Raw genomic sequence first — 18,438 nt, 5'->3', positions numbered from 1 at the left:
ACACTTGTTGATAAAACTAGGGCTTTAGATGTACCTATACTTAGTGCTTGGAGAGTGGGGAAAGAGGACTCTTAAGTCCAAGGCTTGATCCTTCGCTTTGGGGACAGAGAAAAAAAATACCTTCCTCTCTAAGAGGACAACTCTCAAAGGTGAAGATTTGAGGGTCTTACCCTACCATAGATGGGCACATTGCAAAAATAACACATGCCCAAAGTATTTGAAGCCCGCAAAGAGGAAAAATGGGCTATCTATAGGGATGGACGGGTCACCATCATTCACAGAAGGACCGCATGACGGTACAAGGCCTATGAGGCACTTAGGATGAAAATGGGTTGTCTATAGGGATGGGCAAGTCATCATCACTAGCAAAAGGACTGCATGATGATACAAGACCTATAAGGCACTTAGGATGTCATTGTGGAACTATAATGGAGCCCTACGCTTGAATGCTGGTTACTTTGAAGATAGTTTCGGCAACATAAACATAGCCATGTGCATAGAGAGACACCAATGTAAAGGTAGTTGACTACTAGATGTACAGGGGTACATGTGGAAAAGTGTATTTGGTCCAGTAGCTAGAAAACTAGGAAGCCCTAGGTTCTGGAGGTGTGGCCATACTATATTGGGAAGATCTCAAGGGGATGCTGCATGTAGAGAATGATGATGCACAATACTTATGGATTAGGATACATAATATTTTCATTGTAATATGCTACTTTCCTCTTGCAAACTCAACCTATACCACACAAGATGGATCTCCCTTTGATGTACTTTGTGAGGATGTTATGAGATATGCTAGCATTGGGAACATATTGTTAGTGGTTGATTTCAATGCACGCACTAGAGATAACAAAGTGATCTTTATATGCATGATAATGCCATTTTCAAAGAGATTGACATAGATGAAATAGGCCTATATAAGAGAGCCCAAGATAAAGAAGTGAGTACCTAAGTGCACATAGACTAGCCATCTTTAATGGTCTACCATAATGGCCAAGATCTGACACTTTGACATGTTGGAATCACAAAGGAGGGGCAAGTACTGTGGATTACTTGATAGGCTCACTAGCATTGATACCAGACATCCAAAACTTTGAGATATCTAAGAGACCGATTGGCATAGCAATAGACCATGCTATTTCGACTTTCGTGCTCTCTTGTGGACATATGAAACATGGAACACCACCTCTCTAAACATCCCAAATAGCACTTTGTGGAAGATACCTCATACATCAACATTGGCTCTTTATAGAATAGTTTACATACATTGGACTTGAGCAGATCATTGGAGGAATGTACAAGGGACTTAGCGAAAGCCATACATAGATCAACCATGTATGCATTCCCACACACCCTATCCCAATATTGACCCACACTCTCCATTGCTCCCCACAATAGTTCGTATGATGATGAGTGCACAATTACTTGCGCTAGCTTACAAAGAGAAGTGGAACTAGGCACTCGGACACATCGTCAAGCGAGGACATTCTTCAAACACCTTGTGCGAAAGAAGAAGCGAGACTACTTAGCAAAAGCAACAACATAGATAATTAGTTATTTTTGGGACAGGATAGCAAGAGTGCATGGAAGATGTTTCATGAAAGATAGCCCCCCATACAGATTACATCACTGGATGCTTGGCTTGAACATGGAAGACAGCTATATGATCTACAAGACAACCACCTATGCAGCCCCCACATGCCTATAAGCCAACATAGTGGTCTTGCTTCACTTGGAAAATGGTTAGAGATGAAATTTATAGATTACAAAATGGGAAGGCACTGGATGAGGATGGGCCAATGGCAAAACGTTTCTTACATGCTTGCGATATACTAGCACATATGTTCAATAGAGCAGTATGTGAGGTTTTCCCTGTAGAAATTACACGAGATAGTGGACAAAATCTGAGCAAGGAGTAGAGAATACATAGCAAATATGAGAAGAACATAGACTGGTTTAATTTCAAACGAACTAATACAAAGATGGCTTTGTCCACCCATATGCTTTCATTGTGAAGCTTAGATAGCAATCTAGATAGATGACAGACAAAGAGCTTAAGGGTAGCTTTGATTGGGTGAAATATAGATTAATGATGGCTTTAGAAGGGTCTTCCTTTTATAGCCCGGGAAGGTAGTCTGGTCGGCACGTCCGACCATATTATAAATCTTCCTTGGTTGGCCACGGAATATTCCCTTTACCGTCGGCGAGCTGGGGATGTTGCTCTCCTTAGACTCTCCTTATGGGGACCGTTGCCCCCCTTAAGATCCCCCAACCAAGGGCTGCTTTTGCGGCCCCCAAACCCCAAAACAAGGACCCCTGATAACTCCCATACCTCGCAACTCAATGCATTGTACCTCAAGTTGCTACCAATATAACTACTCTATCTAACCCAAAGGCTAGATCCATAAATGTTACATAGACCTCATCTGATATACAAGTCAGGACCCACCCAATGTCCATACTCACATATGGCTTCTTCTCATAATGTGGGCCTTACAACTTAGAGCACTACGGATCATTGGTGGCACTCTATGAGGGTGGAGCAATGTCCACCCACAAGTAAACTACATTCTCGGCCCAATGCCAAGTCTTTGAAGATGAATTCGAAGGAGATCCTTCATAAGAGCTTTGGTGAAGATATTTGCTTCATTCTCCTCTATTGGACAATAGCCAGATCTACTATCCCATCCTCGATCAAGTCACGCACATAGTGATATTGGATCTCAATGTGTTTGGTGCGTGTATGAAAAACTAGATTTTTGGCAATGGCAATGCAACTCTAATCATCCCATCTTAGCACGGTTGCATCTTCATCCTGTATTAGGATCCTCCTTAACCATACTGCTTCACATACAGCAAAACAAGCTGCCTTGTACTCTACTTCGGTATAAGATAATGCCACAATTGGTTGCTTCTTACTGATCCAAGAGAAGATTCTTGAATCTAATGAGAAACAATATCCAAAAACTGATTTCCTAGAATTGATCACCTGCCCAATTTGAGTCACAGTTCCCCATAAGAGCACTTTGGAAATTGTATGTGATACCATATTCAAGAGTTCCCTTCAAGTAGCTATGCACCCACATGCCAACTTTTCAATGAGAACCTGCTCAAAATCCCAACAACAAAATTGATATCTAGCCTGGTGTTACACAAGTAGATGAGGCTGCCAACCAACCTCCGCTATCTCCCAATGTCTGCTACTATTGATGTATCCTCAATGGATAACTTCACATTGACCTCCATAGGTGTAGCTATCTCCTTATACTCAGTCATGCCAAATGCTTTCAATATCTCCTATGCATATTTTTTTTGAGAGATGAAGATTTTGCTAGACTTCAATCCCCAAACAATAGTGCAACAAGTCCAAGTTTGTCATTTCAAACTCAGCGCTTAAAGCCTATCGAGTCTAATGGATCATATCTTCATAGTCACTTGTAATAAGAAGGTCATCCACATATAGGACAATCACTATAGACTTTTCACTATCCCTGTAAATATACAAGTTAGCGTCTGAGATACCTCTTTCGAAATTCAAACCTAGAAAGAATTTATCTATCCACTAGTACCATGCTCTAGGGGCTTGTTTCAGCCTATACAATACCTTCTTCATCTTAAAAACTTTGTTCTTAGAATGGGGGACCTCAAACCCTGGTGGCTAAGCTACGTACACCTCCTCCTAGAGGTCACCATTCAGAAACATTGATTTAACATCCATTTGGTAAAATGGCTACTTCTTATGAGCAGCCACTACAAGTATTGTGCAAATAGTGGTCATTATAGCAGTTGGAGCAAATGATTCTTGAAAATCAAATCCTTCAACCTGTGAGAATCCCTATGTAACTAATCTGGCTTTGTAACTTTCTAATTAATCATAAGAGCTTAAGGGTTGTTGGAAGAAATTTGATTGGGTGAAAGATAGATTAATGATGGCTTTAGAGAGGTCTTCCTCTAGGGCACTATCAAAGAGGATTGACAATACCATATTATTTGGTCTATATATAGATGAAGTGTCTGATTACATTGACTGAGGAGGAGCCGGAGTTAGTAGGGGTGTTGATACTAATATTATTGTATGTAGATGACATTGTTCTTGTTTCGGATTCACCAAAGGGATTGTAGTGCCACCTAGATGCTTTGCACGTCCTTTGTAAAATAGAAACCTCATAGCAGTAAACCTTGGAAGGACAAAAACCATGATCTTCAACACTTCAACAGCATGGGTGACTAGATCTATGTACCAGTTCACATTTGGAGAAGACATGGTAGAGCATGTGAGGGAATATGTTTATTTGGGAGTCACCTTCTCTGGCCCATGATTTACATTGAGAGGGGCATTAGAGGCATGTGTGGCACGAGGCTATGCAACAACTGGGGGCACTTGAGAGTCAATGTGCTCACATACAATTCTAGGAGCCTCACACCAAACTATGGTTTTTTGACACCCTAGTCACATCTACACTACTATATGGATCAGAGGTATGGGGCTACAGCTTGTACCACAAGCGTCTCAGTCCACTCACTAATTAGACCGGAACAAAGAGATTATTATGATGGCTAGTATGGCATGGACAGGTCACTGATCATGATGATAGTACATATGATCAGGAGTAAGCCCTCCACCCCACATCCCATTGTCAAAGTAGAGCTGGGGGAAGCATCTATAGTCATAGAGGCACTCTTTAGGGTAATGACCTTTTGGCATAGATTATGGGATCCCTTGCATCATAGATACTCAAGATTGTCACTAACTTCATCTAGATAACTAGCAGCAAAGAGCGAGAAGAACTGTTGGCTTTCATAAATGACTATCTGGACGAGCCGACATGGTTTAGGTATTGACCGCCTTCCACCTTTTGACTACCGCCTTAACTGCCCTACACTTCCTCTCAAATTATCAAAGCTGAACCAGGTGATCAAAGTTGATATCTTGAGGACTAAGACAGCGAGGGCATGGATCCACCCACCACTCCCTCTAGGATTGAGGATGGAGTTCTACCAGAGTCACTTCTTGTCTCTCTAATGATGGATATTCGGCCAGCATACATGGACACCCATCTCTCCCACAGCATACGGGCTGCTATTGGACAGATTTGTACCTCCTCTCATAGACTATCATAGACTACAGGTGGAGACAAGTAGATGGATAGATACTCCATTAGAGGATAGGACTTCCCACCTTTGTGGCCAAGAGCTTGAAACAAAGGAGCATCACATATGCACATGTATAGTATACTATGACACACGAGGATGGTACCAATGCCTCTTCCATGATGGTTTTTAACCTCTTCGTTGTGTCATGGAGTACGAGGACTAGAGATACCTAGGTCTTTTCCTCCTCGAGCTCTAGAGGCACTGCATAGCACCATTGCAAAGACACAAGATCAGCTCACCTAGAGAGACCCACACAGAGAGCAGTGATAGACTTTTTTCACAAATTTGACCCTACTAACACTACTAGCCTTGCAGGGACAGAGCCACTCCACTAGATGCCTCCCATTCCACGCTGTGGAGTCACATTGGATAGAGCCATTTCACTTTGTCGACCACAATGACCCCATCTACCAAGACCATGTCCGAGGAGGCCGCACCACAATCAAATTAGAGCCATTATCACGAGACACCGAAGACTCACCACCAGGTATATCAGCGAAGCAGTTATGGATCACATCATAGCTGAGATCGTGTGCAGACCTTGAGATCAGCTACAACCTATAATCTCCACCACATTTTTCTGTACATGGTTCTGACAGATCTGGGTTTCCTTTTCTTTCTATTGATTGGGATAACCCTAGACATGGTTTTACTCTGGCTTTTACAACCGGTCCTCAATTTTCTACACCTGATTGGCATCATTTCACCAACATGGCTTTGGAATTCCTTTCTTCCATTCTTCCTCCAATTCACGGCTTTCCAGATATGCGAACAGACATTCATGGGGCCATACAACCTACCTAGTGGTCCCTTGCTTTGATGCAGTATTTTTCCTGCTTTACAGATACGTCTGGCAGCATATCCCTTGGGCTCTTCATCCAGATCTAATAGCCATGTCTTATGGACACATGGCTGAGTTCCATGGCTGCAGTGTTCAGTGTGTTAGGATTGTTGAATGTTACTACACACAAAAAACAGTGATATATTGATCCTCACCCTCCCTTAGTCATGTTGGATGATTAGCTGTGTCTATGGGTTCTTAAGACAAGGGCATTATTTTTATTGCAATAAACCCAAGGAAACAATTTGAGTGCATTATCCATACCACCCTGTAGCATCCCGGGAACCTGCTCTTCCAGTATACATCTTATCTGTTCCCAGATTCCAACAGTACTTATCACAATTTTGCTGTGGGTACTTGCCTTCCAAAGATGGTCCACTCTCCAGCATGTCAACTTGGTGGTTATCCCCTGGAGATGCCTTGTCACTAATTATTTAGGACTTCCCATCTCATTAGCAAGTTTGGGTTCTCAGTTTTCAGGTTCAGTTTTCAAGTATCGTTTCTTGCCTAGATTGTGTTCTTATTGTCACTTGGGCCATAGTGATGGCTTACAGTTGTGTCCTTGGCTATGAGGATGCATTACTGGCCAGCTTATGATAAAACTTACTCGTCTCACATAGAGCAGGTCCCCCACACCACAGCCTATTGCCTAGGCTATCTATGCTTATACTCCATCTCCAAGGCTGGACCTTCTGGCTAACCTTACTGCTTGGCATATTTGGACTGTCGGTTGCTGTGCAGTGCATGTTTTAATAGATACAGATATGATTAGATCTCATCTACACATGTAAGGCTCATTGGTACAAGGTAATAGCATACATCACCTTCCCGCATGGAGCACTACAGGACCTATCTTGCTGCATGGAAACCGAGACCATTTCTGGTGGATCATGATGTGGTCTTTATTGGGAGCATTAACAGGCCCAATGATAATTACTCTCTCCTCCTCCTTCCACAGCTTTTTGTGTGCGTATATAGTCTGGTACTGCATAGAGTTGGCTACCCCGAGGATCTACTTTGCTTCTTTATGTTATTGTACTAATTGGTTTAAATAGTAAAAGAGATTTTCTTCTTACCCAAAAAAGAAAAAAAGGGAGTGCACACAAAGATAATGTTATTTAATGTTAGAGATCTCTGTGATTTTTTCCAAACAGTTTACATATGTCATTCTTCTTCCTAGGCCACAGCATGGGTGTGTACAAAAGCACATTATATGCAGCCTTAGAGATTCTCTTAGCAGACAGTTAAATTGCTCTCTTTCTTCAATGCAGTTACAAATCAACGATCCAAATCTATGGCTGCTCTATGGGCGCCGAAATATAAAAGGTAAACTCATATTTACAAGAAAGCTAGTTGTCCAGACTCCACCTTTAAAATTTGCCATACTCAAGCACATAGAGGTGAGTATTTCTGGTTAATAACAAGAATAATATTGGATCTGCAGAAAATATATCATACTCGCGAAGCTTTGATTTCACTGAAGCGACTATCCAAGAAAATATTGCAACATCACCTATATCTAAAGCTGTTGCCAAGTACTATGCCCCACTGTTTCACAAGAACGCATTCAAAGTTTTTGTGGTATGGATCATGTCTACACCAGTTTTGCTAATCTCATTAACAGTCACGTTTAAATTTACATCAATAGAACAGTCTCTTGAATTGTTAAAGTTATGTATTTCTGAATCTCAACCAGAGTAAGAAACAAAGATTCTAATTGATTCGGTTCTTACATGAAATTCCTCGCAACTTTTCCACCTTTGGCCAGGTTATAATTTTTGCAGCTTTCTTGGGATCAATGACCTATTTAGGGTTTTGGAAGGTAGAGCATGGCCTCAAGCTATCTGAAGTCACATTGAAAGGTAATATTAAATTTTTATAGAAGCATATGTATACTGCCGATAACTTTTTGAATCATTGGTGGTGAAAGCAAGCATATAGTAACAGAGGAATTGAGCCAGTCATTGCTCCAAAGAAAAGAAAGTTCTATTGCAAGGGCTGATTATTAGAAAGGTCTTTTCATGTGCAAGTTTCTAAGCACTACCTCTGCTCATTACACTGCTACCCCTCCCAACATCAGCCTCTCCCTGTCCTCCATATCATCCAAATGCTCAAACCTAGGCTGCAGAGTCATCTAGAATGAATTTTTGCACAAAGAAGAATTGTCCGCACACTATCCTTTAAATTGGAGTATAAAATCCATGCATAGAACTTTGAGGTTTCAGAGGCTTAATTAAACTCACAAATTAAAGGTCACCAATTTTTTTCTTCAATGATTTGTTCAGTGAGTGGTTAGTGTATTATATGTAGATGGATCAAGGCATTATGTTTCATCTCCTTAAGAATTTAACATTGTTATTTATTTTAATTCTTCTTATGTATTACACTCCTTTCCTAAATAAATTGTGCTAGGCTCAGTTGGAGTGGCAGTAGGAGCTCCATGAACGTAGTTCGAGAGGAGGACTACTTTCTTGATATCTTCAAATGTAGCTTTTGGAACGTAGACTGCATTATCATTTTTTGTCCCAAGAAAGAATAATTGTACTAAAATCTTCTTAGTGATAATTTCCATAATCACTAAAATTAAAAATGTTATACGAATCCAAATGTATGAAACAATATAAGCACAGGGAATAGACCTCTGCCAAAGTACGGCTCTCAAGGTATTGGAAGAAGGAGAATCCAGAATTTCTAAGAAAGTATCTCGGCCCCATTAAACTCTGAATCTCCCTGTAGTTTCTCCCATGTGTGTCTGAGGGTATATGCATGTTCTCTATCTAAATGTGAGTAAGAGCCTCTGAAGTGGAAGTGTGCTGGTGTTCCATAGCCTCACTGCATCTCGCTGTCAATGTCTAGCATCCATTAATACTAGAAATGAGCTCTCATTTGTCATATTGTCCTACCATCCACTTAGTCAGTGTGTGGATGATCCTCATCTGGTGGTCTGAATCATAAAAGTAGATGCTCTCTGAATACCCTGTAGACAGCATCATGTGAAAGGATCCAAAACTTAAAATTTTCCTGCAAAAAGGAGGGTGCATGGCCACATTCATACACTTGCAAATTCTTAGGGTGGGGGGAAGGAACCTATAGAGCGTTTGATCTGGGAGTCTACCAGTGCCCTCTTAGTTCTCAGAATAGTCTATACCCATGTTACACTGTGCAACTATACTCTTCATTCTCAGAATAGATTCTTGTTCCCATGTTCTTAGTGTATTGCCTGTTCCATTATTCTTCTACATAATGCACTTCTAACAATCTTTCCTTTTCTAGCTGTTCAATGTAAGTTGATTAAGTGCAACTAAGAGTAATGAACATTTGTCATGCAAGCCTTGCCATGTTATACTAACTAGATATACTTCTAGGTCGTACATCTAAGTGTGGGTTCCACTCCAGCTTTACCCAAATTTAATTTTTCACAAATCTACTTGACCTTGAGCCTTATTTCTAATCCCACGGGCATTCCAATTCTAGCTCAATTATACTCGAGTATGGTACCAAGGTGTGGCCTGATGGTTAAAAGTTGGCCTCATAATTGTGAGGTTGTGCGCTGGTGCATCACTTAATTGGCATGGTGTGGTCATGGTGTGTTCATGATGTGTTCATCTAGGTCCAGGCTCTTGCCCACTTTAAAACTCAGTTAGTCCTCGTCCTTGGCAAGGTCGCTGAGGAGAGGTTTCTTGCCAACTTTAACACTCAGTTAGTCCTCGTCCTTCACATGGTCACTGAGGAGAAGGTCCTGATGCAATCAAGCTCCATTGTTTCATTTGGCTTGCAAGCTATCTTATCTTTGTATAGGAATAGTGCCAGGGTTATAAATGCACCAATTTAATAGTTGATTAAGTGCAACTAAGAGTAATGAATATCTGTCATGCAAACCTTGCCATGTTATACTAACGAGATATACATCTAGGTCGTACATCTACGTGTGGGTTCCACTCCAACTTGTGCATTTTCCACAAATCTACTTGACCTTGAGCCTTATTTCTAATCCCATGGATATTCTAATTCTAGCTCAATTATACTTGAGCATGGTACCACCACACCACTACAAACCCCCCCCCCCCCCCCCCCCAAAAAAAAAAGGTCTCTGACAAAAAAAACAAAGTACTTGAGCAGGGTGGCAATTCTGATTCGATTAGAATCCAAGATTCGCTTGAATTAATAGTTTCTTATAGGTGCAGGATTAATGACATCAGTATTTGCTTACATGTTCTATCCTAAGGTTTAAAACCTCGCATTGTTGGGGCCTGTTTTAACTAGAACAAGTTCCAGCTTTTATTTAAATCTAGTTCCATTATCAGTTTTGCAGATGTGGACATGTAATCTGGTGGAGTGGTATAGTGTTACACACCTAATTTGTGCATTCTTTGTCATGTGAGATTTATGTACTATGGCACATACAACCTATTTGTATGACAGCAGTTTTCTCACCTTACTTTCAAGTACTGCTGTATCCATCAAAAGCTCCCTGACGTGATTGTGTAGTTCCCTAAGCTTTCACATGGATCATTTATGACGCTTTTCATGACTGCAGGTTCATATCAACATGATTATGCTGTTGTCACAGAGGACAGATTTCCAGCATATGACGTGGTAAGGATGTATATCAAGCAGGAGACTTCCGTTTGATAGTATTACAATGTAAATTTCCTTACACATTAAATTTCTTGCTGCAGTGGATTGTGACTCAAGATTCAGTTGACTATTCTAGATCGCAAAAAGAACTGATAGAACTATACAGCTCTGCACAAGTAAACCTTTCATACTGGACACCAGCTCAACCAAAGGTACAAGGTTTTCCATCATGAACACTTTTCAGACATGCTAATACACTGTGCCCTAATTCTAGTATCATACATCATTTACTGGTTAGAAGGTTGTGATATTAATAGATAGTAGTGTTATGGATTCAAAAATGTCATGATTCTTAATTAATTTTTTGGCCCCTGTTTCTTGCAGCCAAAAATATAAAAAATCACTAAAAATAATCGTGATTTGGAAGCTTTTTTCAATGATGCTACCAATGTCAGCCTAATATTCATAGATACAACACCTCTAACATGTTACTACTTGTGCAGGTCTTCGAGTTCTCATGGCTAGGAAACCTGTATTTGGCAATGAATAGGTCACTTAATTTATCATATCCTTTGCCATCTCAAAGTTTCCAAGCCCTGGCTGAGCTATGGTCATCATCTGCACTGGGTAAGAGAGACAAGTTTCCAGTATTCCATCCTCACTATTTAGTATACTAAGTTGCTAAGGCAGACATTTTATACAAGTAATGCAGGTATATTCTCTTTACAAGACATGTACTGCATAAGCACATCCACAGGAGCCCATGCCAGTTGTTTTGCTGAGCAAAATCTTCCCGATTGGAGTATTGTAGCTACAAAATCAGCTGTATGTGTCCTTCCAATCTAGGAGCTCATTTCCATTGATTTTTTTGCAGTAGACAAACCAGTCCGGCCCTATTAACCCAGATTTTAAACTCAAAAGATCCAAATTTAACTTTCAGACTTCCTTTCAGTGCAATCCAAAAGTATCAGATTGTTTTAGACATGTGAAGCTATGATGCATCCATAATGTATTAGATCTACACAGAGACACGAGCCTTGCCTTCAGAATGTATGTTTGCAAACAGCATGAACAAGTCTTAACAATGTAAATATAATGCTGGTAACAAAAATCAAGCCTGGAAAAGCTGTAGGTGCAAACTCGCACAGTTTCTGATTCAGCAAGTCAAAGTTTGGTTTTGGCATCAAAATTTGAGTGTGCCTCTATGGATATCCCTTCACTGGCCACGACTTACGGACTGGATTCTCCGGGAGAAAACGATAAAAAGTGTATTGCAAACACCCACAAAGCTGCATGCTACAGTTTAACATCATCTTAACATCACAAAGTACTGTAAAATGTTGATATCAACAATGAGTCCTTGTGCTGAACCACTTCACAAGATGGACAACTTCCCATTGAACATGTATAATGATAATTGGAGACAGTTTGCCATAGTTTATTTGAGCCCTTTTGTGATGAAAAGATAAGAAATACAAGTAGCCCATAAATGCTTGAGCTCGTGGCACTTGAATTGAAATATAGCACTTGGGCAAGAGCCCAGTGATTCATTTGCACAAATTTATTGACATGAAACCGGTGAGGCTTTGGAGAGCTACTCCTAAAACTTGTATAAATTAAATAGCAAAAGTTCTGAATAGCTTTGGGAAGTATGAGTAACAAACTTATCTAACCAGCTCATTCTGTCCAGATTTTTGCTGAGCACTTGGGAGCCAACACAGAACCTAATCTAGACATGATAAGACAGACCCGCAAATTTGCAGATGACTTCAATGACCGTTATTTCAATGGAACAAAAGTTGCATATATGTACGGCTACCCATTCCTTTTCTTTGAGCAATACCTGCATAGCTCACACGATTTGTACATTGTGGTCGGGCTTGCTTTAGGTAACTTTCCTTCATTTCCAAGTTACTTTACTTGTTCATAAATTAACAAATTTTCAGCTCAGGATATTGAAGAGTTTGTGCAACCTATGTGTCATTGCTTCAGCAATAATAGTGTACTAAATTTCACTTGTATTATTAAGCACATTGTTACAGATTCTGCACAACCAAAAAACACATTACTGTAATTGGCAACTATCAGCACTTCCCTGAATTTACATTTAAAGAGGGCAATTGCTCAATAGTTTGCCCTCAACAAAAGGATGAAGCCAGAAGACATTGAACAGATGGACCAGAAGAATGTAGGGCTCCAAGATTAGTCTGTAATAGAAGTACAGAAGATCAAATTTATCTAGCATCGCTCTAGAAAATGCACAAGCAGTCAATGTCGAATAAAAAATCATGTAATGTCTCTCTATGCCTCTGGACATTGAGCCCTCGTGTAGACAACTCAGAGCCTACAAGGTATTCCCCCTCTCAAAACCAACTCTACGACTTGAGTCAAAAGAAAGCCTGTCATCTGCTACATGGGACATGACTCCTGCTTTCTCTCCTGCAACCACTGACAACAAGCCAAGATGCACAAACTGCAGATGGATGATGAGGTACATAACTACAGATGGAAAAATCCACTTTACTCTGCATCTCTAAAGCACACGCAGGGGGTCAAATAAATCTCACTTAGGCAGTGCACATGGATCTTCATGTGTAACATACATAACCATTGTACTATCTAAGTGAGGTGCTTGTGTTCTTCGAGCTCATATCCTCTCATTTAATGTAGGAGGCCCAGGTATTTCATCTGCCATTGCTCAATATTTGTTTGTGAGTTTGCCCTTGTGAGGAAGAAGATTTTCTGTGCTTTCTGTAAACTCAGCCCAAGGAACTTTCTTATCGCTCTGCATTGCGGCCTACCCGTTCTTCCTTAATAGTGTCCTCTTAATGTTCTTAACCCAGGTCTCTTGGTAGATCTTGTAGGGCAACAAATTAGAAAGCATGGTAGAACTTCAGTCTTTGTAATGCTTATGTGCATCTTTAGGCTATCCAAATTGAGATGTGAACTTGTCATGCTTCCCTCTCAATGTAAGGCTTGCATCCCTGTACCAGACTATCTTGTGTGACTTCTTGAAATACTTGCACTATGACTAACATTCAACAAATAAACACAAATGCACCAAGTCTACAATTGGACTCTCTTGGAGAAGGGTGAAAGTGTTGATGAAGAAGTAGCCAATGATGGTGAATTCCAGAAGATACAAAGAGCACCTACATAGATTGTGAATTAGGGGATGAAACCTCACACCTAGCACTTCAAACAATTGACTACGACTCTAATGGCCATACAATTGAGGAGATAATCATCGATTCTAAATCCACAAAATCCCCAGTGTTGCTTGTCAATGAAATAGTCAAAATGGATTGTGATCGTACTAGATTATGAGCAAGGAGGGCTCAACCAAGGTGATTTAGTGACACTATACAAAGTTAGAACCGCTTCAGAGCTATGGCCACTTGGAGAAATACCCTCATCTAGTGAAGATTGCAAGTTTAATCATGCAATCAAGCATAACCCACTAGCCACTACTTTCTGCTTAATGGCTTGCCAAACACTGCAATCCACCAGAAAAAAGACCAAATTTACTACTCCAGGAATAGATTCAGCTACTTCCAAGCCGTGACTAATCCAAAACGAATTTGCAAAAGAAATGGTGCTTGCTGGCCAATTTTTCCCTTTCTTCCAAGTGTGGATGCCTCACCAGTGCTGGAAGTTACACACCTCTCCCTTCTGGCAGTGGCATTACACACCTCTCCTTTCTGGAAGTTACCCATGTATACATAAATTGGTTTCAGAAGATGCCAAAACCTTGAGGTGATTGAGAGCTTTCTCCCCTTTCTGTAAAAATCTCTGGTACAGCTAAGAATTGAATGCAATATTATCACTAGAAAGCTTTTGCCACAGCGACACTTTGGTGGTTGAGATCCTACTAAGCACAGCTTGATGCAGTAAAGGAAAATGAGAGAGCCACCTTAACCAGAGAAAAGTGTGGGGAGAGAGAAGATCAAACCATGAGCATGCACACTTGCCAGAGTCGGTGCTTTATTACATCTTATTTAGTCACTGTCTTCTGTCTGTGATTGCAGTGGGTGTTTTTGTTGCGGTGCTCATCTTCCAGTTCAGCATTGTCATCTCCCTTATCATAGCCCTTGTGTTGCTTATGGTAGACATTGAGGTTTATGGGTTTTTGTACATCATAGGGGCGAAGTTGAACTGTAAGTACCGAGTTGAACTTCACTGGAATTTTTTTACCTTTGACAAGGATTCTTATACTAACCCAGAAAACAATGGTGGTGGTATTGAACTTATGGTGCAGCTCTCTCTCTTGTGAACCTTGGGATTGTGGTAAGTAACATGGCTTTGTGCTCTCTTCCACTATATGTGATTTATCATTCAACATATTTGAAAACTACAAGGACATTAGTAAATTTAGACTTCACAACCTCTCTGAGTGACCAAAAAAAAGTGAGGAGAGAATATGATTGCTAAGAAAGACAGTGCAAGGAATTTTGTAAGCATAGCTGTTCAACAATCTAGAGAATCTAAAGAACCTTGATCAATACAAAGAATCTGAAGAACCTTTATGAGTCAAGGAAAACTTTCTGCAATGAATGTTTATCATTTTTATTAAACCAAACACAAGAACTTTTATACAAATTCCCACTATAATTTCCACATTATGAATTATGACAACCTCATTAGCTTCTGTGAGGGAGGGGTCACATACCTAGATAGGTGCAGGTGGGGGCGGAGGGCTGCTGGCCCCCACCCCCCACCATACCTGGCTGGGGGCTGGTAGCCACAGCCCCCTGCCCCCCCAACCCAACCCCGACTGCATCTAGCTAGGTACGATGCTGCCCAAACAGAAGGTCATGATGTTGAACACTATAGGGAAAAACAAAGGGAAACAAGCCCCTTTATCCACATGGGAAACTGTCAAAAACTTCTTGTGTGTGCAACCATCCCGAATATAACAGAAAAGGAATAGCTGTTCAACAATCTAGAGAATCCAAAGAATCGTTATCAATACAAAGAATCTGAAGAACTTTTCTGAATCAAGGAGAAGTCTTTGCAATGAATGTTTATCTTTTTACTTGAACAATCTAGAGAATGTAAAGAATCTTTATCAATACAAAGAATCTGATGAACCTGTCTAATTGAAGGAAAACCTCTGTAATGAATGTTCATCCTTTTTATCAAACCAAACCCGTGAATGCAACCTATGTTAGAGGTGTGCTAACAACTTAGACTTTCTTCTTTTGGAAACTGTAAAAACTTAGGTTGGCATGTCATCTGAGTTCACCTACCTGGCGAGGTCCTTCTTGATGGTGGATGGGTCGAGGAACCACAGAGTAGGCAAGGCATTGGAATGGACCTTTGAGCCCCTGCTGCATGGCTTCGGCACCCAAGTAGCAGCCACTCTGCCTCTCATCTTCCTCAAGTAAGGCCACCTGACAAAAACTTGCTTCTCTTTTAATCATCCACAACACTAATCCTTCTCACTTACAAATCAGGCATAATCCGGCCAAACATTTATCACACCTTTCCACCATATAGTCACACTAGTGCAATCTTGACTGCCCACAATGATAAATGCTTCCACTCCACCTGTGTGTGTGTGTGTGTGTGTGTGTGTGTGTGTGTGAGAGAGAGAGAGAGAGAGAGAGAGAGAGAGAGAGAGAGAGAGAGAATATATGTATTTGAGTGAGTGTGTGTGGTGCCCACTTGATAATAGATTAGGTTCTTGCATGTAAATGTTTAAAGATGAGCTTTATTTGTCTTAATGAGTTTGATTAAGAAAGGGCATGCAATGTTTAAAGTTCTCCCTTGTTACTAGAATTGGAAATTCTAGCAAGAATTAAGTCAAAATCTTTCCTAAAACCATTCACTTACCACTCAAGAATTGGAAATTCTAGCAAGAATTAAGTCAAAATCTTTCCTAAAACCATTCACTTACCACTCGAGAAGACTTTACAATTTCATGAGTGCTTAAACACACGAATAGCATATATACAATGACAATATGTTGAAGAATGTTACACTATATAAATTGCATTGACTTGTTCAATAGCCAAATGTGTACATGCAAATGTTAATGTGATGAGAAAGCCCCACTTGAAGGCATGAAGCCAATGAATGAATCTATGTAGAGATAAATCATGAGATGAATAACAACCTTGTGAAGGAGTTGTTACAAGAGGAAATTCTTCAAAGAGAGATTATAGATATAATGTAATAGGATGCTCCTTGAATACATGTGAGAAAAATGAGAATATAGGATAGCATTGAATGGCTTCCAAAATACTCCCTAAGCCTTAAAAGATAGCAACTCATCTCAAAATTTTGGATTTTTTATAAACTCTTAAGCCTCAAATAATGTAACTCGCAACCCACTTCAAAATTTGGGTGTTTCACAAAGGCATGAAATTGGAGTAGAAGTTGGCAACATTATCTCCAAAGGAGCTTTTGGAAGGCTTGATACTCCAACTTCATAGAAGTCTTGTAAGATGCCTTTGTGAAAGTCATTAACTCCACCTCATAAGGCTCAAAGAGCAATCTTGATCTGAAAGTAATCATAGAGAATCCTAGTGGCCTGAATGCATAGGTAGAGATCCTAAGCTTGGGAAATGACCACCTATAACGACTAAATATACTGATATGGAGGAAGCTCAAAAGAAGCTTCCAAGGGTGAAAATTATCAAGAACAAAGCACATGAAAGATACCCTTTCCATCCAAAAGAAGAATAAGATGGAATATCAATAGTAAGACAAAAAGGAAAGATGCCAAATCATAATGAGGATGGAAAAATGGCTCTCAAACTCAATAGGACAAACCGAGCTAATGGAAGATCAAGTCCCAAAAAGTAAAGAGGCTCATCCCATATACTAAAGGTCTAATGGTTAACACATCAATAGTAGTAACTACATTGAGTCTCACACTAATACATGGTACAATGATAAATGGGCACTAATGATTAGCAATTGTTGATTGCATTGGCACACTAATCATGATCATGGCTTTTAAAATAATCCATCAAAATACATGGCAACGATTAAATCAATCCATCTCATGCCACAAGTATACTTCTTGAGACCAACCATCTTTGTGAACATGTTTTGTCATTAATTCTCAATAAAAAAGCATCCTGGCAAGGTCAAAGGTTATAAAGGATGTTGAAGAGGATGAAAAGATGCTCGATAGGAAAACCTCAACCATTTGCATGATAGCATGCACAAATATGATAGTTTCTAGATGATTGTAGCACATGATGCTTTGCTATTGTCTAGATCATAAAAGCCAAATTATGGTTTCCTATGTTCAACTTATGTGGTCATAGTAATTCTTTAAAGGTTATGTTTGCAAATGTTTGGCTTATATGTTCATGGTAATTCTTTAAAGGATATGTTTGCAAATGTTTCTTATTGGCAATTGCAAAGTCTCCTATAGTAGATAAATGTTTATTGAAACTTATGGATGGGATATCCTTATAGAGTTAGAATAGTTCAAGGAAAAAACAAAATGATTTGTTACAATTCCACTTTCTTATAATAGCATCCAAATTAGGATAATATATTGGTAATTTCAACATAAAGTTATTCACCTTGAAACCACACATGCAAGTTTATTGATAAGTTTTGGTGTTTCATTTTAAATTATCAACATGCTCCACATGAGAAGTGATAAGAGTACTTTAAGCAAAGCTAATAGAGAAGTCTTCTCTCAAGTGATTGTGTGCACTTTAACTATCCATGATGGCTAGAGTGCCCTAATCTTAACGGCTCTATAATCCGCTCATTTCATATAAAGTTCTTCCATATGTTTAGTCCAATAATGATGCAGCTTAGGTTTATAATGAAGGTAAAGTTACAATTTTGTGTGCTAAGCATGCATTAATGCCTTTGGAGGATTAAATTATGGATGA

At 39.8% G+C, this 18,438-nt stretch overlaps 1 protein-coding gene across 5 annotated transcripts in view; it reads left to right on the top strand.

Annotated features, from left to right (window-relative positions):
* The window catches only part of LOC148011360 (uncharacterized), a 99,645-nt gene that overhangs the window by 25,309 nt on the left and 55,898 nt on the right, over positions 1-18,438 (top strand). For all 5 annotated transcript variants that reach the window (XM_087670707.1, XM_087670703.1, XM_087670702.1 and 2 more), the window contains 11 exons: positions 7,267-7,321; positions 7,440-7,576; positions 7,764-7,857; positions 10,533-10,591; positions 10,675-10,785; positions 11,077-11,200; positions 11,286-11,398; positions 12,264-12,462; positions 14,602-14,730; positions 14,832-14,860; positions 15,796-15,956. In XM_087670707.1, the coding sequence (XP_087526833.1) occupies positions 7,267-7,321; positions 7,440-7,576; positions 7,764-7,857; positions 10,533-10,591; positions 10,675-10,785; positions 11,077-11,200; positions 11,286-11,398; positions 12,264-12,462; positions 14,602-14,730; positions 14,832-14,860; positions 15,796-15,956 (1,211 nt within the window). The remainder of the gene's footprint in view (positions 1-7,266; positions 7,322-7,439; positions 7,577-7,763; positions 7,858-10,532; positions 10,592-10,674; positions 10,786-11,076; positions 11,201-11,285; positions 11,399-12,263; positions 12,463-14,601; positions 14,731-14,831; positions 14,861-15,795; positions 15,957-18,438) is intronic.

Source organism: Lygodium microphyllum, chromosome 28 (genome assembly GCF_053477565.2).
Source record: "Lygodium microphyllum isolate KBCC chromosome 28, Lygodium_microphyllum_v1.1.10, whole genome shotgun sequence".
NCBI lineage: Eukaryota > Viridiplantae > Streptophyta > Polypodiopsida > Schizaeales > Lygodiaceae > Lygodium > Lygodium microphyllum.
Note: the sequence above shows the minus strand (reverse complement) of the source record. Positions and strands in the feature narration are given on the sequence as shown.